This window comes from Globicephala melas, chromosome 18, assembly GCF_963455315.2.
Source record: "Globicephala melas chromosome 18, mGloMel1.2, whole genome shotgun sequence".
Taxonomy (NCBI): Eukaryota; Metazoa; Chordata; class Mammalia; order Artiodactyla; family Delphinidae; genus Globicephala; species Globicephala melas.
This window is the reverse complement of record NC_083331.1, coordinates 68,527,833-68,553,095: the sequence shown is the minus strand read 5'-3', so window position 1 is coordinate 68,553,095 and position 25,263 is coordinate 68,527,833. Positions and strand designations below refer to the sequence as shown.

General features: G+C 35.5%; 1 protein-coding gene across 7 annotated transcripts in view; it reads right to left on the bottom strand.

Moving 5' to 3' along the window:
* Positions 1-25,263, bottom strand: part of PCCA (propionyl-CoA carboxylase subunit alpha) — a 431,262-nt gene that overhangs the window by 236,915 nt on the left and 169,084 nt on the right. For all 7 annotated transcript variants that reach the window (XM_060288232.2, XM_060288229.2, XM_070044087.1 and 4 more), the window contains 4 exons: positions 21,888-21,966; positions 15,108-15,210; positions 8,381-8,475; positions 2,901-3,051 (listed from right to left, as the gene is read on the bottom strand). In XM_060288232.2, coding sequence (XP_060144215.1) covers positions 2,901-3,051; positions 8,381-8,475; positions 15,108-15,210; positions 21,888-21,966 — 428 coding nt within the window. The remainder of the gene's footprint in view (positions 1-2,900; positions 3,052-8,380; positions 8,476-15,107; positions 15,211-21,887; positions 21,967-25,263) is intronic.

Here is a 25,263-nt window from a genome sequence, read left to right as displayed (position 1 = left end):
ATACATGGTTGTGGTAACAAAAATGTGGTATGGGAAGTTGTTTTTCCAATGTATACTCTTCTGAACAATTTAGATTTTCTTTTAACCAAGTATTACCAATTCTTAGTATTTCAATTCAATGAAGTAGGAAACTATAAAGTTATTCAAGCAAAATTACATATCATTTATTTCATTAAAATAACATTTTAATAAAACTGTATTTTTTGGTAAAGTATCCATATCTATCCATCTTTCAAATGAAGACAGAAGGAAACAGGTGAGCATGGGTGGATACATATGTGCACTCCTACTAGGAGAAATGAACAGAGACCATTCCAAGCAAAGGGGTAACATGATAAAGGCACACAGAGGTCAAACTGAACTCAGGGAAAAGAAAGGAGAGATTAAGGCCACAGAGAAAAGGGACTTGTAATGCAGAAGCATTTGAATTTTATCTTTCAGCAAAGGCAAACAATGACTTTAAAAACAAACATATATGGGGATAGCACAGATAATCCTGATACATAAATTCTGACCAGACTGAGAACAAAACCAGTATTTACGCACCAAACGTGGTGACTTTCTCAGTGTTTCTCTTTAAGGAGAAACAGTATTTATTTCAAATATCGCTCTTAAGAAAATCCAGCAAAGTGAAGATGCTACTCACATTTCTATTACCAGGAAAAAATGTACAAATACTAAAGCTGGAAAAAGTGACAGTTCAATCAGGAAATTTCAAGGAAAAAAAAAAAACACAAAGAAAATTATAGCTCTCCAGACTCAAACTGAAACACTAATTAGAGATAACCTATATCTTAGAAGATAAACAATGTGGTGAATGTGCCTTAAGTATTATAATTTAAGGTTAGCAAAGAAATTTGAAACAGAAAATCTACTATTAAAATGACATTTGAATTGTTTAAACAATATCGGAAAGATGTCATTGAAATATCTAAGAATGTCTTTCTGAATACTAATCCAAGATCCTTTTTCATGCTCCCATTCAGTTTCACCCTCCACCAGCAAATATCCCTCCATCACACAGATGCTTCTTAAAAAAATCAAAATTAATTTGTCTGGTAACTGACAAGATTACTGCCACTGGAAGCAAATGCAAGAGAGAAAAGAGATACTGTTACACATTAAATGGGAGACAAATTATAAAAGTGCTATTAAACAGCATAAAATTAGGTACTATGAGATCTAATATGATAACATTCTTTATGAATTTCATTTTTTCCTGAAATTCATTTATAATCTTTTTTGAGGGTACTGACCATAATTTCCTGGCAAGCTATCCATGAAACAAACTATAAACGTAGGTACCTAAATGATTTAGACTCCCTACACAGAATTATTTGATAATAAATATCAACTTTTGGAAGTCTTATAACAAAAACAACCATGGGCCAAACTTAAAAAAACTTACAGGCTGAGATAAATGAGCCAGAAACAAATAAAAAAAAAAAATAGATTGAAAAAAAAATCAGAACGTAGTAACAAAGTGCCCTAAACAAACATTGGTTATTAATTTTGCAAATTCTGTTAAATACCCCAACTAAACCATCCAGTATTCATTGTGCCTTGAATAAAATAAAAATATACTGTAGTCACTTCAAATTGCATTCAGAATCGTATTACAAGCTATTAGCCTCATCATGACATAACAGTCTCCATTTTAATCAAAAACATGATTTCCCAGCTAATTATCTAATTAGACATTTTCATTATAAAGACATATTTTTAATCAAAATCAAATTAATCTTTAAAAGGCAAAATTCTGCCACTTCTAAAGATGTTCACAAGAATAGAATACAAGCTAAAAAAGTTATTTCAAGCAGGAGTATTGTAAGTTTTGAGCAAAAATTACTGAGGTTAATAACTATACAAACTATAAATATGTATTACCATTGGTCTCAAAATGCATCTAGATACATAAATTCTTCCACAGTAAATGAAAATCAGTCTCATGGTATAATCTCATAAGCACAATGTTGAGAAAAGAAACCAAATATAAAAATCATACAATATAATCCCACTGATTTAAAGTTTAAAAAAGAAACAGGCAAAATTAATTCTATTTCCTAGGTGTGCATAAATAAAAGGAAGAGCTATCCAGAAATATAAGGAGATATTTAGAATTCAGTCAGAATAGTAAATAAGAAGATGGAAGTGGAATCACTGAGAAGGGGAAGAAGTTGAGGGGCGGGGGTAAGAAGCGCTGGGCATTTCGGTACTTCCCGATCCTACTGAGGCTTACGTGAACTCTTGCTTTTAATAATTTTTTCAACTACACATTTGTATTCTATGTAATGTTCTGTATGTGTATGTTAGTTTACAATTTAAATCCAAGAAAAGGGGGAAGAAGGAAGGAAATAAAGCCACTAGTTACAGCACCAGTGGCTTCCAAAGACCTTGACTGAAACTGAGGAAGCATGTCCCTAAAGTCAAATTCCAGGGCAGCCGCTTGATTTCTCAACCTCATAACTGTGGCAGAGGTGTCAGTTCCTCTAGAAGCCAGTTCTGACGGTCATTCCTGCAAGTTCACTCTAGATACCCTTCCTTCCTCCATCCCTTCCAATGACTGGTAAGCCCTTAATCCCTTTCTATTTATCATATCTAGAGTAGTTTCTCTTATCAGCACATGAACCCTAACTAATGCACTTCATCAAGAAAGTTCAAGAAAAAAAAAAGGAATTTCCAATATGAAGTATTAACAGTAACAAAGCAGAAGGGCTAGACACTGACCATTAACCTGATACTTATCTGTCATTTCCAACAGATTTCTTAGCACAAGCATAAAAACTAAATATTTAACACTTTAAGGAGTTGATTTTTAGCTTTTATAACACAAGAAGGGGTGGTGAAGAAGGGAAAAGTACAGAGGCGTGGAGAGGAATGAAAACCAGAGTTTCTGTTACCTGGAGCCTCGTATTCATTTCCAAGAAATAAAAATTCTTTTTTGAGTCCACAAGGAATTCTACGGTTCCAGCAGAAGAATAATTTACTGCTTTGGCAAGGGCTACAGCTTGTTCTCCCATTGCTCTTCGAGTCTCAGAATCCAGAAAAAGGCTGCAAATAAGAAAGAGTAATTTCCTACATTTTGAACAAAAATTAAGTAATCTTTTGTGTGCATTACATAAAAATTTTCTTAAAGTTTACTCAGATATGATCATCTGTATCAACTTAAGATTTCATATTATATGCTTTATATATGCTTATAATGTATGCTTATTGTGTTATTAAGCATAACATGTTTAAATAAATCAACTTAAGATTTTTATAAAACATCTGAACTTTCCACACTACACTGCAACTTCAATCAATCTATAAAATATACAGTTACTTTAGCACAAGTAGTTGTTTCCTATGAGTAAAATTTAACATATATATTCATAATTTCTCCAAGTAAGATTGGAAGTCGTGCCCTATAGAGAAAACGTGTGTTAGGTGAGCTTCCTTCAGGCAAGCATTATAGCGCTGCGGGCCAAGACGGTGAGTTCAAGGTTAATGAATCAATAGTATGTATTAAAATAAGGTGTCTTTCAACAGAAACACATACAAAACAAGGTTATGTATTAATCGGTTGATGAAAATGTTCTGACCAGAGGCTCACAGAAACTTAATTCTGTATTTCCCCTAGGAGCAATACTTCAGTATTTATTAATTCAGTGTTCACAGTGACTTTATAAAATATAACTACCACAGGACTTCCCTGGTGGCGCAGTGGTTAAGAATCCGCCTGCCAGTGCAGGGGACATGGGTTCAAGCCCTGGTCCGGGAAGATCCCACGTGCCACAGAGCAACTAAGCCCATGTGCCGCAACTACTGAGCCCACGTGCCACAACTACTGAAGTCCTCGTGCCTAGAGCCTGTGCTCTGCAACAAGAGAAGCCACCGCAATGAGAAGCCCATGCACTGCAGCAAAGAGTGGCCCCTGCTCGCTGCCAACTAGAGAAAGCCTGCACACAGCAACGAAGACCCAACACAGCCAAAAATTAATTAATTATTTTAAAAAAACATAACTACCACAAATAACAAGAATCCACTGTACATCTAATAAATCCTCAAAACTTTTGTTTCACAATAAAAAAGCACCTTCCAGCAGGCAAGTAAAAGGGTTTCAATGAACCCTGAAAAGAATATTATCAAATCATTTCTGCATTTTCACATATTTTGCTTCTATGCAAAAAAGGTTCTGAGAAATAAAACACTGACTACTTTTCTATTTGTGGATTAAAATTATTCTCAAATGTGTAAGATTTAGATGACATTTTATGAACTTTTTATTATGGAAGAATATAATGAACTTGCACATACCTGTTTCCCATATGTAACAATTATTACTACATAGCTATTCTTGTTTTGTCTATGCTGCATGTCCACTTTTCTACCAGTCCCCCCGCCTTTTTTTTGGCTGTGCCACACAGCTTATGGGATCTCAGTTCCCCGACGGGACTGAACCCAGGCCACGGCAGTGAAAGTCCGGAATCCTAACCACTAGGCCATCAGGGAACTCCATTTTTTTTTCTTTTTTAAAGCAAATCCCAAATTAGGTATTACTTCTTCCATAAAAAAAACTTCCGTATCTGTTTCTATAAGTACTCTTTTATAACATAATCACACTTTTAAAATTAACAAGAACTCCTTAATAGCTTTAATATCCAGTTAGTATTCAAATTTCCTGGATTATCTTGTAAATATCTTTTTAGAGCTAATAACTTTGAATCAGGATCCAAATAAGATCTAGCCACTGCATTTGACTGGTTTTTAAATCTTTATGATTCTTTTAACTTGTAATGCCCTCTTCTTTTTTTTTTAAGCCAAGGATCTGGTCATTTTCCTGTCTCATTCCTCTACATGCAATGTTCACAAGGTCTTTTAACATTACATTTCTATTTCTTGTAAACTGCTGATTAGATCTAGAGCCTTGAATAGATTCAGGTTTGACTGGTTGAAGGGGAGGCAAGGATACATCACAGGTGGGAAGTGTACTTCATACTGTCTCCCCGTTGATGACATTAGGATTCATCATTGGATTCAGATGTTATGAATCTTATCTACCTATTATAAATAACAGCTCTGCATTAACCTAACAGATACAGGCATAGATGACATTTCAACAATAATGGCTGACAAAATTAATGCAATCAAAAAGAAAAAAAAGGAAATGCAACTAAAGATTAACATCGTAACATTTGGATAATCTCAAGCACAGGTGAGTAGAACTATTTTTGTCCTGTCTGGTCTTATTCTTTCCCTTGTCATAAACTCTGCTAGTGATACTCAGAGCTGCAAGCAAGCTCACCACTGCACTCAAAGCACAGAGGGAGATTCTTACTCCAGGAATTGAAAACTGCATATTCCATTTATTTTAATATTTCACAATACACAAATACGTATCAAGTCACTATTAACAATCGGTTCTAGTTTTTTTTCCTACTGCTTTAAGTTTTCCTTGGATTTTTCTCTCAATTAATAGATGAGATGTTCATATGAAAAACTTACATTTCTAGAGAAAGAAAGGAAACAAATAAAAATCAAGGTTCCCAGTCTGTGAAAGATTTCTATCCCAGGTAAGACTTGAGTGGATTTCCAATAAAAAGAGAAAGTTAATTATATTGGAAGTGTTAAGACAAGAAGATAAGAAAACATAAGACTGCAAAAGTGGTGTGTCAGAGACTATTACTGTTCTACCATCATCCCCTGTCCCCTTTTTCCATTCAACTATCTGGGCACATGGTGACTTCGGGAAAACAGACATATCCCAGACGCCCTAGGAAAGTACCTAACTTCGGATCACTGCCAAGTGAACAACGCTGGCAGGTTCTAGGACTCTTCCTAAAGACATAGAACATTCCTTTTGGTTCTCTTCTTCCATTCGTCTTACATGGGCCAAGAGATAAAGGGCTACACCCCATGTAGGCCACAAAGGGCTGTTCTTCACAGCATGGTGAAGATGGGAAGGACTCTGAAAGGTGCATGTTTTGGGGGAGGAAATCAGGGTATGAAGATGGACAAATGAAGGCTGAGATGCCCATTAGATATCAAAATGTAGGTGTTGAGTAGACTGTTGGATATTTAAATCTATAATTTGGGGGGGGATATAGGATTTGATTTTTAACAATACTCTGTGATTTTAAAAATCCACTCATATTCAGACCTAATCTTTTCAGAAATCACACACGCACATTTTTTCAAGGCACACTGGCTATGCTGCTTAAGCTACAATTGGTTATATTCCTTAATGTCTAGTTACTAAATATACCAATGAACACTCAACTGGGGATTTTTAAGAACTAAGAGGAAACCAGAATATATATAAATACCAAACTAGCATCAAAGTAGAAACGAAGCTCCATGAAATTGCTACACCAAACACATGACAGGTGGCTTGGAGAAGTGCCCAAACTAGTTCTGATGAATCAAGGAATCTCTAAGAACCATGTCCCAAAAGCCTTTTCATGGTAGGATAAACTCGGGAAATTCAGGATCAACTTTATGAAACTTTTGCCAACTGGAGAGCCTAGAAGGTAGGTATCCCAGAAATTCCACATGCTCAGACACACCAATAGGGTCTAGGCTACCTAGAAGACTATGGGAGTCAGAGTGGGTTATCACCCCACTTTTTCCTCTAATGAAACCCCAACTTCTTGTTCAAGTATTCTCTCACTTGCATGCACTGAAGTACTGAGAAAGATCAAGTGGCAAATTCTTAATTATAAAAATATACATTAAGACCACTTCAAACTAAAAAGCTTCTACACAGCCAAGGAAACTATCAACAAAATGAAAAGGTAACCTACTGAATAGAAGAAAATATTTGCAAATCGTATGTGTGATAAGGGGTTAGTACTCAATATACATAAAGAATTCATACAACCCAATAACAGGAAAAAAATCTGATTTTAAAATGGGCAAAAGATCTAAATAGACACTTTTCCAAAGAAAACACACAGATCGCCAACGCACACATGTAAATGTGCTCAACATCACTGATCATCAGGGAAATGTACATCAAAACCACAATGAGATATCACCTCACACCTGCTAGGATGGCTATTATCAGAAAGACAAGAAATAACAAGTGTTGGCAAGGATGTGAAGAAAAGGGAACCCTTGTGCACTGTTGGTAGGAATGTAAATTGGTGCAGCCATTATGGAAGAGAGTATGGAAGTTACTTTAAAAGTTAAAAACAGAACTACCATATGATCCAGTAATTCCACTTCTGGGTATATATCCAAAGAAAACAAAAACACAAACTTGTAAAGAAACATGCACCCCCATGTTCACTGCAGCATTATTTATAATAGCCAAGACATGGAAACAACCTAAGTGTCCACTGATGTATGGATGAAGAAATGTGGTATATATATATGTATGTATATTATATATATGTATATATATACACACACCACATACACATATGCAGTGGAATATTATTCAACCATAAAAAAGAATGAAATCTTGGCAATTCCCTGGCAGTCCAGTGGTTAGGACTCCGTGCTTTCACTGCCAAAGGTGCAGGTTCAATCCTTGGTCAGGGAACTAAGATCCTACAAGCTGCATAGCCAAAAAAAAAACCCCAAAACAAAAAAGGAATGAAATCTCGCCATTTGTGACAACATGGATGGACTTTGAGGGCATTATGCTAACTGAAATAAGTCAGACAGAGAAAGACAAACACTGTATGATCTCAGTTGTACATGGAATCTTAAAAAAAAAAACAACCACAAGCTCATAGATGCAGAAATCAGATTGACGGTTGAGGGGGAGGGGGACATAAACAGTACAAACTTCCAGCTATAAATAAGTCGTTGAGATGCAATGTACAGCATGGTGACTACAGATAATACTGTATTGCTTATTTGACAGTTGCTAAGAGAGTAGCTCTTAAAAGTTCTCATTACAAAAAAAAAAATTCTGTTAACTATATATGGTGACGGATGTTAACTAGACTTCCTATGGTGATTTCACAGTATATACAAATATCGAATCGTTATATTGTAAACCTTAAACTAATATAATATAGTTGACCCCTGAACAACACAGGTTTGAACTGCAAGGATCCACTTACACTTTTCAATACTAAATATTACAGTACTACAAGCTCCAAGGTCAGTTGACTGCAGATACAGAGGAACCACATATACAGAGGGCTTACTTTAAACGTTATATGTGGATTTCCAATTGCATGGAGGGTCAGCATCCTTAACAATTGTGCTGTTCAAGAGATAATTATGTGTCAATTATACCTCAATGAGGAGAATTTTTAATATATACACACTAATACATTCTACTATTACTATTAAAGCAATTTTAGCTAATAAAATGGGAAAGAAATATGTGAAATATATAAAAATCAGACTACTACAAAGTTTCCCTGGGAGAAGCTCTTACCTTGGTGCTTCCTCTACCACCTTCTGATTTCTTCGCTGAATTGAGCACTCTCTTTCATTGAGCCACAAAGCATTCCCATGTTTATCACCTAAAACCTGAAAGAGCAATAATACCACTTGAAAAATTACAGAGCCATCTCCATAGCATATGTGCCCAATTAACATTTTCTCCATGCAACACCCCTTGGATTTTAATACTCCAACCTCATAAAACATATATACCTCTCAAATACAGTCTTCTTTTGGTTGACATTAGTGGAGGAAAATTTTATATTTACCACTCCAAAACTCAACTGAACACTTTTATTAAAGACTTGAGGAAAAAATTCTCATCTTACATTTCCAATACACTGGGTAAAATATGAGAATCAATTGTACCAATTTTGTGAGGGACAATGAGTATCAATAAAGGGAATATATATTCTAGATTTCAAGGGCACGTAGGAGAGCCGCAAGGATTATTACAAACATCTGTTTGTTGTTAATATTATCACGTCTGTTGATCAGGAAATGCTATTTCACTTACAACCAGTATGTGGTCTGTTACTTATATATGGATATTTTTACTGTGCTTTATTTTTGTTATAAGAAACTGGTAAAAGGTCTGGGGTTAATATATAACATTATGCTTTTTCCCATTTGTAATAATAGGAAATAAACTGGAGTGTTTAATTTTAATAAAAATTTTAATAAAAATATATCCCAAATACTGAATGGGACATACTTTTACTTTTAAAAAAAAATCACTGTTTATCTGAAATTCAAATTTAACATATATCTTATTAGCTAAATCTGGAAACACTAAAACATGCGCTTTATTAATGTTTTTGCATAGAATACTTGATCAGAAATAGATTAATCTATTTTCATGATTAAGGAGTAGATGCATACTATTGAATGCATATATTTAAGTTCACGGGGGTAAAAGCTCTTCTAGAAGCCAAAATCAAGGCACTAACTTAAGCTCCAAACAGCTATGCCACCTCTCTGGGCAAGTCACTGTTTTCCCATGCATTATAAACAGTAGATAATGTCATCTTAATATTTTATATGGCTGCTGAAAACATCAAATCAAAAGAGATCATGGTTTAACAAGTATAATAAACTATAAAATGAACAGTTAATAAATGACTACAAGGTTAATTTTTAGGAAATAAAACCTACCAAACCTCAAGAATGCTTCCAAACAAAGGAAAACATTACAGTAATGAAATGCCAGTAAGCTGGAATTTTATTTCTAAGACTCAAAGGTGACTGCATGAAGTACATCTAGAACTATTTTTAAACGTTAAATTTATTCTACCTCCTTTTTTATTCTAATTGACGTGGAAGTGAAAGTAGACTTAGTCTCCAAGAAATAAAGCCACAATAACCAAGAATTCTTAGAAACATTTTCAACTGTAAAATATCAGATTCAAATATACCCAGAATCAAGTTTGTTTTTCCCTGAAGTCTGTGTAACTGTGCCGCGCAGCTTGTGGGATCTTAGTTCCCAGGCCAGGGCAGTGAAAGTGCCAAGTCCTAACCACTGGACAACCAGGGAATTCCATTAATCAAATGAAGAGACAAAGTAACCAGAAAACATCATAAATAAAAAGTGCTTGTAAGGGAAGTTAATACTTAAACACATCATGAGTTTTTTAAATTTTTAATATAGCCCTTTACAGATATGCACGTACTGAATATGGAAAGATCTCCCAGATATACTGCTTACTGAAAAAGCTTTATCATAATAGACTGCTCCACATAATGGCAAGCCCTTTAACATCCATGGATCCAGCCCATAAAATGCCATCAGTGCCCTGGTTTAAACCACACAGAGCTGTGCCATTCCTATTGCCAGTACACAGTTTCAGCATGAGAAAGAAGGGAGTATGTGATAGCTCGTGTGAAAAACAATAGTTGATATACATGTATATACTTCACAGACTATGGCAGGATATTCAAAAAACAGTAACAGTGCCTGCTTCTAGGGATAGAAACCAGGGGACTTGGAGACAAGGGTGAAAGAAGGCTTACTTTTCATTGAATACCCTTTATCATATGCACAAATTATCTAACATTAATTAATTAAAACTGAAGAAAACAAGTAAAAAACCTTCCAAGTGTAGATCAGATATGGGAAATATCTGTGTTGCCTATTTAAGTTACTGGGAGATATTTTCACCTAAGTTTAAAAATATCGGCTAGGATATACGCCATGGTTAATTAAAATAAACTAAAAGCTTATGTAGAAATATAATTATTTAAAACAACTGAACAAACATTTACTGAGTATTAGTAATGTGAAGGACACTGCCTGGTTGCTAGGGAAAACAAATGAGATAAGATCCAGCCTCTGTCCTCAAGGACTTCTTCGTCTATGAGGAAAGTCTGATAGCTAAAGATAAAATGGTGTAAGTGGTCTTCGAATAGCACAAATAAGTGCTAGATGGGGAATATAGAAAAGGGGAGAAAATTAATTTTACCTCTAGGATCTTACAGGAAGGGTAGCCCAAATATCTCCCCTAAATTACAGACTTAAATATCCAACAGTCTACTCAACACCTACATTTTGATATCTAATGGGCATCTCAACCTTCATTGGTCCATCTTCATACCCTGATTTCCTCCCCAAAAACATTAACCTCTCACAGTCTTTCCCTTCTCAGTAAGACAGTCCCATTCCTATAATTCGTCAGGCCAAAAGCCTGAAACTATCTTTGATGCCTTATTTTTTTCTTATACATCACATCTGATCTTTAGAAAATCTGGTCTACCTTCACAAAATATCCAGAATTCAATCACATCTCACCACCTCCACCACACGCTGGCCCAAGGTGCTACCCTCTCCCACAAGAATTATTACAAAACCCTCCAAAGGGATCTCTCAGCTTAAATTTCTGGGTTTTGATTGCTAAGAACCATTGAATACTGTGTGCCTCCCTTTTTCTACCTTGTTGAATAGGGGGTATTCATTGCAGTGTCATATCCTTTACTCATCATTGTATTTTTGATAACTGAGTGTCACACTGTCTTTAAATACAGAGATCTTCACATCACAAAAACTGCTCTTGAGAAACCATACACAAGAAGTCTCGTCTATACCTGAACCAAGTCTGAATATGAGATTCTGGTCTTGGAAGGAAGGTAGGTATATTCTGCCTATGGAAGGACATGAGCATTGGGGGCCGTAGAAAGGGTTGTGATAACTAGTATCCAAAAATAGCCCTGAATATAACAAACCCTGGTATGCGCACCCTTGCATAAGCACTTATGGCAATGATTCTAGGCTGGCCAAATGACTTGCAAAATGCAACAAAAGTGCTCCTGTGCCACCTAAACTTTAAAAGACAGAATGGCTACTTCACATAGCTCTGATACTCAATATAAGAAGTCTGGATATCCTGATAGAAATTCCACATGGAGAAGCCATGTGGAAATGCCCCAAGAATGAATAAAGAGAGAAAGAGAGAGGCCCAGCTGTCCCATGTCTTGGCTGACCTCACCTTCAAGTCAATCCTCCAAGGCACTAACAATGGATGTTCCAAACCAGTCAAGCCCCAACATGACTACTGCCCCAGTGGACAGACACCTAGTGAGGCAAAAGATGTGCCCAGCCAAACCAAATCAACCCACAGAATTATAAGAAATAGTTAAATGTTGTGTAGTTTTTTTTCATTGTGGCAAAATATAGGTAAAATTTACCATTGTAAACTTTTTTTTTTTTTTGCGGTACGCGGGCCTCTCACTGCTGTGGCCTCTCCCGTTGCGGAGCACAGGCTCCGGACGCGCAGGATCAGCGGCGATGGCTCATGGGCCCAGCCACTCCGCGGCATGTGGGATCTTCCCAGACCGGGGCATGAACCTGCGTCCCCTGCATCGGCAGGTGGACTCTCAACCACTGCGCCACCAGGGAAGCCCCATTGTAACCATTTTTAAGTGTACAACTCAGTGGCATTAAATAAGTACATTCACATTGTTGTACAACCTTAAATGTTTCAAATCACTGTATTTTGGGATGGTTAATCACTCAGCAATAGATAACCAAAACACAAAAAATAAACAAGTGGATTTAAAAAGGACACTGGATACAAGATTAATACATAAAATTCAATTGTTGCTACATATAAGCAACAATCAATAGGTAAATGAAATTTAGAAAATAACATTTATAATAGTGTCAAAACTTATCAGACATCCAGGAATAAATCTTATGAAAGATAGATAAAACCTCTACACTCCAAACTACAAAAAAATGCTGAGAGAAATTAAAGATATAAATACATGAAGAGATATTCTAGTTCATGGCTTATAAAACTCAATATTGTTAAGATGTTAATTCTCCCCAGAATAATCTCTAGATTCAATATAATCCAAATCCCATCTGATGTGGGGAGAGGGTGGGAATGTAGGTAGAAGGTAGAGACAGATTGACAAGACGAAGTCTAAAGGTTACAGGGAAACTCAAAGAATATAAAAAAAAGCCAACATTATCTGAAGAAAAACAATAAATTTAGAGCACTTACAGTACCAGATTTTTACACTTACTACAAAAGCAAAATAATTAAGACAGTGACCAAATGTCACTTAATTTACAGCAAATGTACACCACAATAAATGATGCTGGAAAAATTGGGTATGAGAATGTAAGAAAATTTACTTTGACTCCATCTCACATCAAACAAACAAAAAATTCAAAGAGAGTAACAGGCCTAAATACCAAACCTAAAACAATAAAGCTCCTAACTTGGGTACGCAAATTGGACTTAAACTGGACTTCAACAAAATTGAGAACTTCTATTCCTTGAAAGACATTATTAATAAAGTGAATAGGTAAGTCACAGATGGGGGGAATATATGGGGGGGGGGTGTGTGTATGGTGAAGGACTCATAATCAAAATAGATATAGAACCCTGAACACTCAATAATTCCAAAAAATCTAATTTGAAAAAGGGGGGCAAGGGTGAGACTTGAGCAGTCGCTTCACAAGATAAGATATCCAGTTTTGGTCAATCAACGTATAAAAACATGCTCAGCATCAATATTCATCAGGGAAATGCAAATTAAAAGAGATACTATTACATGTCCAACAAAATGGCTAAACATTAAAAAACTGAGAACACCAAATGTTGGAAAAGATGGCTGAACTGGAAACATTCATATATCATGGGCAGGAGTATATATTATTGATAGAACAACCACAGTATCTATTAGAACTAAACATAACCTGACCATGTAATTCAACAATCCCTCTCCTCAGTATATGCGAAAGTATATATGTTCAGAAAAAGACATAGCAGTTTATTCATAACATCAAAAAATGGAAACAACCTAAAGGTTCACCATCAGAAAAACGGATACATTGCAGGTTATTCAAATAATGGAACACCACAGAGCAATTTTTGAGTGAATGACAATGCACAGCCTCATGAACCTCAGATATGATGTTGTGTGAAAGAAGCCAGCACAAGCAAGTATGTATCATATGATTCCATTTATATGCAGTTTAAGAACAAACAAAAACAATCTATGGTATTAGATGTCAGAACAGCAGTTAATTTTGGTGGCTAAGGAGAAGGACTGACTGGAAGTGGTATGAAAGAATCTTTTGATATAACGGAAATGATCCATATACAGATCTGGATGGTTGTTACACAGTTATATATGTATATAAATAAATTTTTACTAAATTGCACACTTAGGTGGACTTCACTGTATATGTGATATTTCAATTTAGAATATATAAAAACAAAAACTAACAAACAAAACAATATCTGCTAGCCTCAGAAAGAAATACATTACGTTCAATGTTTTAAAAATATAAATGGATTATATGTTTGCAATTTGTTTTTTCCACTCTGAAAGATTTGAGGATCTACATGAAGATTTCCTAACTAGAAATAATATCTATGTAAAGTGATGATTAAACTTAGAAAACACAATGACAAAATCTAAGACTTTGTTTTATTATGCCCCGTCAGAAAGTTACAAGGGCAGCAAATAACCTTTTATTTAATTTTCTGGAACTCTATCCACACAAAATTAAGAAAAAAATAATAATACTTTCATTTCAATATGATTTCTAATCTGATATTTATATTTTATCAATTTCAATTGTTACATATCAATTCATAGCCACAATGTGTAAAATTAGCACAAGGCATTTCTGACAGAAAAACAAAAATTTCGGCAGACTTTCCTTCTTCGTCTGTTTTATTTCAGAAAAAAACATTTTATTTTGCTGAAAGCCACACCTCCACAACCACTTTAAAAGATGGATTACAATCTTAATCTGAGTAGAAGAAATGATTTTTTCATCTCTATCCAACAGCAGAACGCCTGCCACAATAAGCCACACAGACATCTGTGAACTGAAATGACATAAGCGTCCAGGTCAGGCACTTTTCTTTTAAAAATGCCCCAAAGTGGCCCAGTATCAGAAGGGGACTGAGTGTGCCTCTAGGTAGAATATATTCGGCCTGGACGGACATCTTGTGACTATCGCATTCTGGAGCTGGGCTTCTGTATCATTCCCCATCCAATCAACATTCTGGTACTTTGAAAAAAGGATACCAGACTCCAAAGGGAGGCGATCAACTTATGTACATTCTCTATTTCATACTTATTCGAACATACCGGAACTTTCACAATCATTCTAAATGTAAGAAAGGATGTGTTTCTAATAGGAGTAAGTAATATTATTTTAAAGTTATAATAATTCAAAAGATATCTTAAAATGTACCAACCTGGACTTCTATATGACGAGGGTTATCAATAAATTTTTCTATTAGTAGCCTATCATCACCAAAACTAGAAGCAGCTTCTTGAGATGAAAATCTAAAACCATCCCTGTAAAGAAAAACAAAACAGTCAAATGAACACAAAACAAATACAGCCCTCAATATAAAAGAAAACTAATTAAAGGTTTATTTGTGCTTACTTCTGAACAAAGCAGAGAAAAAGTCACTTATAATACACAAATAACTCAATTAATTTTGGTTGAACAACTCTTCTACTCACTAGCTCTGTGACTCTGGGTGAATGCTTTAATTTCCCTGATCCTAGATTTTTATAGAAACAAGAATACCAATACTTATTTCACCAACTGTTAAAAATGAGGTATTTTTAATAAACCATACAAATCATATAAAACTTCATTTCTCTGACGTTACTATACCTTAATTCCACTAATAAAAATATATAAAAATGCATACACATTTGACTCAAAAGTCAGAAGATGCACACAAAAATGTAAAGGACCTAGACGACTGCACAACTGGGGCAAAGCCACAGCAAATACACTCAGTAAGAATACAAAAGGAGGGTCCTCAAGAAGACTCCCTAATATTTTAAATACACAACTTTAAAAGCAATGACCTCCCACACATCCATACAGATTACAATTTTATCTTCTTTAAAATTGTTCAAAAATAATAATTAAAAGAGAAAAGTTCGATTTTTTAAAATAAAAATATGAATTTAATTATTGCTTTGTATATTTTATTTCCAAACTATAACTTAAACATTATCATTATTAAAATATGCTTACTAAAGTCATACACGTTGAAATTTCACTCAGTCTATTAAAAACTCAAACTTGCTTACCTAACACTAACTAGAGTATGTTATATTCCATTCATGGATATACTCGAGTATAAAATTTAATTCCTTTTATATGTAATTAACAGTTTCTTAATCTTCAAATCAAATACCTGTATTTAATGTTCAACATTAAAATTCTTTTAATCCTTTCATTTGCAAACACTCCATCTGGCAATATTAGAAATAACTATCTCATTTGTTTGTGTGCTTGGAAAATACAACATTGCAAGTAAACACAGACTAGAAGGATAAATTTGAAAACATATTGCAAAAATTTCTATTTCTCAGCATTCTCAGAAAAAAGGTATCACGTTTTCTTAGTCCTCCATTACTCTCTTGACTTTAGGGAATGGTGTTTAGATCTCAGGAGACTACAAACCTCGAAGAAATGAAAGCACAATGAATCATTGTTTTCAATACCATATAACTAACTTTTTATTAGGTGGGATACAATGATTCACAAGGAAAAAACATAGTACTTTACAGTTTGTCTCTGCTCTAATGATTTTAAAGTTTTCATTTTGCATTTAAATCAAAAATACCAAAAATTTAAAAAATCAAAGTCACCCAAATAAATTATCAGATTTGAAAGCATTACCAACATGTTTAGAGCTCATGGAAAACTGCATTTAGATCATTTGTAGCACTCAGTAATACATTCATTCAATAAATACTTACTACTCATGAAACTATATGCCTGGCATATATATATGTGATGGAAATACAAAATTAAAACAGAAACTGCCCTCACAACACCTGAAGTCTAGTGAGGTTACTCCAAAATGCAGACATGATCAATTTTCCATGTATGCCATAACATTTCACTTAAATTGGCATAAGGCAGCAATCCCACTACTGGCATATACCCTGAGAAAACCATAATTCAAAAAGAGTCATGTACCACAATGTTCACTGCAGCTCTATTTACAACAGCCAGGACATGGAAGCAACCTAAGTGTCCACTGACAGATGAATGGATAAAGAAGACGTGGCACATATATATACAATGGAATATTACTCAGCCATAAAAAGAAACGAAAAAAACAAATACCGTATGCTAACACATATACATGGAATCTAAAAAAAAAAAATGGTTCTGAAGAACCTAGGGGTAGGACAGGAATAAAGATGCAGACGTAGAGAATGGACCTGAGGACACGGGGAGGGGGAAGGGTAAACTGGGATGAAATGAGAGAGTGGCATGGACATATATACACTACCAAATGTAAAATCAATAGCTAGTGGGAAGCAGCCGCATGGCACAGGGAGATCAGCTCGGTGCTTTGTGTCCACCTAGAGGGGTGGGATGGGGGGGTGGGATAGGGAGGGTGGGAGGGACACCCAAGAGGGAGGAGATATGGGGATATATGTATATGTATAGCTGATTCACTTTGTTATACAGCAGAAACTAACAAACCATTGTAAAGCAATTATACTCCAAAAAAGATGTTAAATAAATAGGGATAAGGAAAAGAAAGCCAGAGATTATTATGAAAATATCTGAGTCTACTTTCAACAACCTCCATGACTCTTACCCTAATTTATTATACAACAAACACTGTACTTTTTAAAATCTTTCAGATGTTCTAAAGATTCTAAGATAAGTATAGATGTTACTTCCCTGAAGATGTTACAAGAGGGACACACTCCTTAAGATAAAAGAATAAAGCAAAATTATAAAGCAGAAACTAACACACCATTGTAAAGCAATTATACTCCAATAACAACGTTAAAAAAAAAAAAGGAATAAAGCAATTAATGGCTACTAAGTTTTCCATCTGAAGAATGTTAAAATTTTTGTGGATTATGCACAAAAATGTCTTCCTCGAGGGAGGAAGGAGTAAATGCAGTGCAGCACAATATTAACAGTTGGTGACACCAGAAGACAAATATATGGGTGTTTTCTGGACTGTTCTCTCAATTTTTCCAAAGTTTTGATTTTTCCAAATTAACAGAGGAGCAAATTTTTAAAATGAGGGTCTTGTATCATTATATCAAATAATGTTATACCTTTGTTAACTTCAACAAAGTTTTAGAGATGGCTTATTTATCAAGTTGAAAAGAGTAATTTTAGGTAGAAAATTGTTTATGTATGTATTTTTACTAATTATATGAAAATATTTTGAAACAATGTGACATTTACTGACCAAGACAGGGTTAACTTATTTACCAAAGATGCCCAATATATGAATAGATACAGCGATTTCCAAAATCACTGAATTCTAAATTAAAATCCATTGGTTAAAAGCAGCATAGCAAATCTCATTGCCAAGAAACTGAACAGTAATCCTACCATAAAAGAATATGTTACTAAGAGTAGCCCTGGAGAAATGACTGATAAGAAATATGAGATCCTAAGAACAATAATGAAAAATAAGTGCTAAGGCTTTCAGTGGAATGGCTATATAAGTGCCATATAAAAGGGGAAAACACTGTTAAAAAAACATTAAGAGTTCACAAAATACACATCTCTTATAAAACCATTAAGTTGTGTTTAACATCTTTATTACCTCATTCTTTACTACCAACAGACTGTAGCAGATTGTCTTTTCCAAACATGGCCACAACAGCATCTCCCATTCCATATGCTCTTCTAAGAAACTTGCCACTCCTTCACAAGGAAGTGAAGTCTAATGCCCCTCCCCTTGAATTCAGGTAGAATTTGTGCTCACTTGTAATCAACAAAATATGGTGAAGGCAAGCTGTGCGACTTATTAGACTGGATCATAAAAAGTGATACAGCTTCCACTTGCATTTGAAACAAATACTCTTGGACCCCTGGGTCACTGTGTAAGAAGTCTAAAGTCACCATCCCGTGAGGAAGCCCAACCAAACCATGGAGATGTCCACTAACTCACAGGGGTTACAAATAAAGCACAAGAGATAGCTTCAACACCTGAACTTCAAAAGTCAAATAAGATGAATTATGTGGTAAAAATGGGGCTAAGTATGCCTCCTACCCTTATGCCTGCTTCAACCCACACACAACAACTAGCCAGCCCAACTTCAAACATTTCACATAGTTAACCAATGCTCTGCAAGTCTCCACTATCAAAAGGAACCACGCCAGGCAAAGAGTTCCAGAGAGAGGCTAAGAAGCAGACCATTCTTCAATTAAGCATCTCAGTTCTGAAGATAAACGCCCTCACTCTGACCTTAACTTCTTTGGCATTTCCTAAGAAATTTTCAAGTAAATTAGTGTTGCAGCATATCCATTTAATTCTTATAAATCTACACTAAGGCCAAAGAGAGAATAAGAGCAAAAAAATAAGGTAACTTAAACAGGGCCTGCAAGTCATCCTCAAGTACTCAAACTCTATATCCAATCACTCAGAAAATCCTGTTGCCTCTACTTTCAGAATTAAACTCTTTCTTACCACTTCCACCATTACACTGGTGAAAGCCACCATCACCATTATTTTGCGTGGATTATTTCAACCCAACGGGTTTCCCTGATTCCAGAGTTCATGATTCTGCCCCCTGTTAAGTCTATTGCCAAGAGAGCAACCAGTGATCCTTTTAAAACTCAAGTCGCAAAATCTTGACAACTGGTAAATCTGGATGATACGTATACAGAAGTTCATTGTATTCTTCTACATCTTTGCACGTTTGAAAATTTTTATAATTCAAAACATGTAAATAATGTTAGGAGTTTGTTGAAGTTCCATGATTGTGACTTCTCTACGCAAACCCTCCAGTAGCCCCCCATCTCACTAAGAATGGCCTATGAGGTCCTACACAATCGGCTCCCCATTTCCTTCTACTCCTCCCCCTGCCCCCACCAGCTGGCCAGCGCTGGATCTCTCCAGACACGCTACTGCGTCACAGCCTCCACACTTGCTCTTCCCTTGCCTGGATCCTAATCCCCACACTCTTCCTCCTCGCTCAAATGTGCCTTCTCAGCGAGGACAGCCCTGACAATCCTGCTTAGAATGGGAATTCCCTCCAACACTCCTCATGTCTCTTCCTTTCTTCCTTTACTTTTCTTATATTGCTTATCACCTTCCACAACAGGATATGATTTACTTTGATCTTGTTCATTGTTTGTCTCTTCCTACCAGAATGGGTTTCTGAACCTTGTTTATGTCATGGATGCCTTTGGCAGTATCATGCAGTATAGGACCCTCTTGTCGAAATAAGTGATTTAAAATGTAGAAAAGAATATGCATAGGATTGCATAAGAAACAAATTATACTGAAATATAGGTATCAAACTATTTTTTAAAAAATTTGGGATATCATGTACTTGGTTCTTTATTCGTTAATAAGCTCCAACAACAAGTCTCACAATCACTGTAACTTACAGATACCTGCAACAATGTAATGTGATAATATAAGGGATCTCTTAAACGGTGAAAAGTCCCACAGATACTACTACTATTGTAGCTTGTCTATACTGGAGCAAACACTAAATTCCAGTTAGAGGCTAATGAAAGAAATATGTACTTTTTTTCCTTATCCAGGCGCACAAACGTCCCTGAACTTTACGGGTCTGTGAATTCAAAGGTTAAGAACTCCTGATTCAGTTATCTACTGGATATAGAGGAATAGAGAAAGAGAACTGCATAGAGGAGTGGCTTATTTTGTCTGTTTCTGGTCATTGCTGTATTCCTGGAACCTTACTAAAACACTGCCTGTCACACAGGAGGCTCTCCGTATCAAATATCTCAATAACAAATATCACCAATCCATGCAATGAGTTTATTTATGCTGGGTAAGTGTAAGATGGGAGAGGAGAATCTGACGTTACCTCAGTCAGTATCTGGTATCAGTGCCACACTGAACGTGAGACTGGGGCTGAAAGGTCTGTATTGGGCACTTATTATCACCCCACCTCTAACACACAACCAAAGAAACAATGATGTCCTGAGAGAACTGTCTTCTAGAGTTAAAACTATCTGTACAAGTCTGCAGTGCGGTGTCTTCCCCTCAGATTTTAAAGGGTAATATATTGCCTCTAGGAGATTTTTACCTTGTATGTTCACTTTAGAACCTAATTTCTGAATTAGATTTGTATTGGATGACTTTCACATCAACTACTCCAGATTTCTCTCTTTCAGAGATTTCAGGGAATAGGAAGAAAGGGAAAAGAAAGGGAGAAAACAGAACTAACCATTTGGAAGATCAAATTACTTTTGGGTAGAGAAAGGGCAGGAAAGGCAACATTAACGATAATAATTCAGTGATTTTTTAAATTCCCCTCCTTCAAAAAATGACATAAATCTCTCTTGCTGCCAAACCTTGAAGTATGTAATACAAATCTGAATAGAGTCCCTTGAAACCTGCTTGTACTAGGCAGTTGTTCAAAAAAATTATTTTCTAATCCCCATGATGTTATCAATACATTAGGTTTTTAAATTTTTGTTTTAAAAGTTTCTTTTGATTTCTGAAACTACTACTAAGAAAGTGTTCTAAATTCATAAGAGTGCACTGCATATAAAGGACATACAATAATTTCAAATTCAAAAGGAAATATATTTCACACTATAAAGTTATAATAGTAGTTCACTGTTTTTATAGACAAAGGGAAGCAAATGCATACTAATAAACAGATAAAATTATGACTGCTTTCAAATATATATGGTTCAAATCTTTGATCACATTCAGAATTACACAGCCAAATGTTAGTAATTTTTGCCTAGAAGACAAAATCATGACAATAATTTTTAAAAATACACTGTAAAAAAAGATAATCCTGTATTAATGTTTAAGAAAGTAAAAACCTTTCTATAATAGGATAATCATCATCAAAATATAAATAAGAAACTTTTCTGCATAATTTCAATTTTTCCTATCTAGAAGAGTAAAAATTAGATGATTATTATAACTATTCCATTATGCTTTTGGTATCTGTTTACTTGTCAGTTTAATAAAACTCTAGTAACTGCAATTTTCATCAAAAGTATATTTTGGACAGAATCTCACCTGGTCTCTTCATCATCCCAAGCGATTCGCATGCCTTTCCCACCACCACCTGCTGAGGCCTTGATCATAACAGGGTAGCCTAACAGCAGGGAAGAATTAGACAGAAGTTCAGACTTTGATCATTTGGATGCATGAACATGACAACTGACCACATGTTCGATAACACAGAAGACAATAACTAATTTATTTAAAAGTTCCTTTCTTTAGAGTCAGGAAAATAATATCAGTGTAATGATCTTACATATATTTTTTAAATGAGTGTGATCGTTTTAAAAGAAAAAGACTATTTGTATCAATAAATATAACATTTTCCCCAATAATGAAATAAAAAGCTAAGAAAACATAATTTGAAAGTGGATTCCAAAAATGGAAATAAATACAGTATTAACCAAGGATATAAGAAACAACTTTTAGAGCATTAAGGAAACACACACGCACACGTGTGTGCGCGCACGCACACACGCATTCTTTTGATTCCCCAAAACTGCTGTTTGCATACATAACAAATTAAATTCCCTTTTTTTCAAAAGTAATGGTTTACAGGTATTTGAGGTATTTTCATCTGAAAAATCACAGGGAACCCCTGCAGCTTTTATCTGCAAGAACTGACATGATGGCTTTGGGAAAAATCAAGCCATGGCTGGTATATTATGCCTGGAGCAGAAGATGCAGAGCTCGCTGATATCAGTAGAGAAGCTACGGCACTACTCCACTCAGTCAACAGGCAATGAATATCTAGACTTCGGGAATATTATGAAAATACAAAGTCAGGCCCAAAACAAAGGACATTTCCAGCCAACGTTTTATAAGAGAAAATTAATAAAATTGTTGTTGGTAAAGAGGATTGCGTATTTAGAGTAGTTATTATAAAGTAAAATTTCTGACAGCATGAGTCATCTACAATGATTTATCAAGAAAAGCTGTGAAGTCTCTTTGTTTAGAGGTTCTCCGACAATAAGGTGGAAATACTCATGTCTGAGACCACTTGTTTATGATCTTTTCTGAAGAAAGAAGAGGTCAGTGAGCCCTTAAAAGACTCTTCCTGACCTGTGATGCTCTAATAGCACTACACTCTAGCTATAGGATCTTCACGAAAAGGGAAGACAGGGCCAAGTGTCACAGACCTTTGACCCCCTAAACCACAAAACATCACTTAACTTCAACTTAGCTAAAATGGCACTTGCTTCCTAAGTGATTCATAAGTAATTAAATTTTTAAAATTCTGATGTTGGTTACGTTTATGTGAGATAGACTTATGTGGGACAGCATTTTAAAAGCAATAAATACTAAGTGCAGTAAGAACAAGAAAGATGAACATAGTACTTTCACACTGGGAGCCTTATAATCTAGGAAGAAAGAGGGGAAGTACCCAAATAATTCTCTCAATGGGAATTCAGAGAAGAATCACAGGAAGGTAAGAGAAAAGGGATTAAGAAAAGCATATTATAGATAGGGCCATTTATATGAGGCTATGAAGGACGACAGGACATGAACGTGTTAGGCAGGAACAGCAGAAATGGAGGCGGGGTAAGCACAGGACAGGTTTAAGAAAGGACTGAAACAATTTGAAGCACACAGAGCATCTGTAGGATGGCAGAGGAAAAGAGAACTCAAAACATAAACTGGGAGCACATTACGCTACACACTCTTGCATGCTACAGATCCTGCTTGAGAGTAATAAGAACGGTGTCTGTCTTGTTCAGTGCTGCAGCCTCACAATGAGTACCACATAAAGGAATTAGACTGAGATCAGTAAAGAAGAATTAGCTTGTTTTTGAGCAGTGAAGAAACAATATCCAAAAATTAGAAACCAGCATGCCTGAGAAATCCTTTTAAAAACTTAAGGTCTTTTTTATCCCCAAAAAACATGTCATCAATTCACCATCAAAAACTATTTATCCATGTGAACAGGAAACCACTAGAGGTATGATATCCACATCCCATATCTCTACTATTTTCAGTTCCCGCTGAGGATTAGGAAATTTGCAGTTATTCTGATTCCAGTATTAATCTCATCTTAGTCATTTATTCATCTATGGACCCTGGACTATATAGGGATTTGTAAGGTTCAAAATAAGATTGGGAAATTGTCCTTGGTAACAAGGAACTAGATGGCAAAACAAAACACATAAAATAATTTGTCAACAAGAAACTATTGTATGTTCAGAAAAGGTGAGAAATTGTCAGGCAACAGGCCAATATATAATAAGACAATTGCAATATGGTCTCTCCAAAGGAGGCAATGCAGTGTTAGACCTGTGAATACATATAACCCAGAAGAGAAGACTCCCTGACAAAAATTTAACAAGCCAAATATTAAACAACTGGGAGAGAGGGAGAAACTGGTAGAAGTTAGGGACATTACAGTCACAAACTTAATATAATTTTTGAGCTATAATTGAAAATAATATAATGGTAAGGTATTCTACTCAATTTCTTACGCCAAGTAAGTCATTAAATTTCAGACAGTACATATTTTTATGCTGTCACCATGCCATGGAGAAATGAGATCTAGCTATTTGGAAAGCAGGGAAAAGAATATTCCACACAGATGATATTAAATAATATCAAAAAGCCCAGTCCATCATCCCTTCTTTCTTATTGTGCCTGTGGCTCTAATTAGGGTAAGCCATGGGGTGCTAGGAACTGGACAAAAAAGGGAAAAAAAAAGATTCAGTCAAAAGTTGACAATCCCGGAAAAAATCAGAAATGATCAAGTTGATGGCTATTGCTTCCTCTCTTTTCCCAGCCTGGGTATGAAATATCCACTAATGTTCTCTCACATTTTTTTTTTAATCCACTGGAGTACTTACTCCTCTGTTCAACTTTTGTCTAGAACACATTTCTTTAATTTTATATTCTTCAGTTGACATATGTTTGAAACAGAACAACCTTCCTTATCATAACAAAACAAATTCTCCAAGGTTTTTAAAAGGAGACGAATCTCCTGGTATGATAAGATGGCTTAAAAAACAAAAAAAACCCTCAGGTCCTAGTGCTGTTCACAGATATTTCCTCACCTTTTCCATCCTCTCATTGAACGCCTACTCCCCACTACCTGACCTCCCCTCCCAGACCCAGAGATACATGCCCCACTCTTTCTAACACCCCAACTCCAACATGCACAAAGTCTACATTCCTTATTTCCATTCTGCATGATGCTTCCAAAAAGATATCTACTAAGTACTATGTGAGAAAAATGTTAAATTTTTTTTTTTTTTTTTTTAACAGAAACTTAGGGCTTCCCTGGTAGTGCAGTGGTTGGGAGTCCGCCTGCTGATGCAGGGGACACAGGTTCATGCTCTGGTCCGGGAGGATCCCGCATGCCGCGGAGCGGCTGGGCCCATGAGCCATGGCCGCTGGGCCTGCACATCCG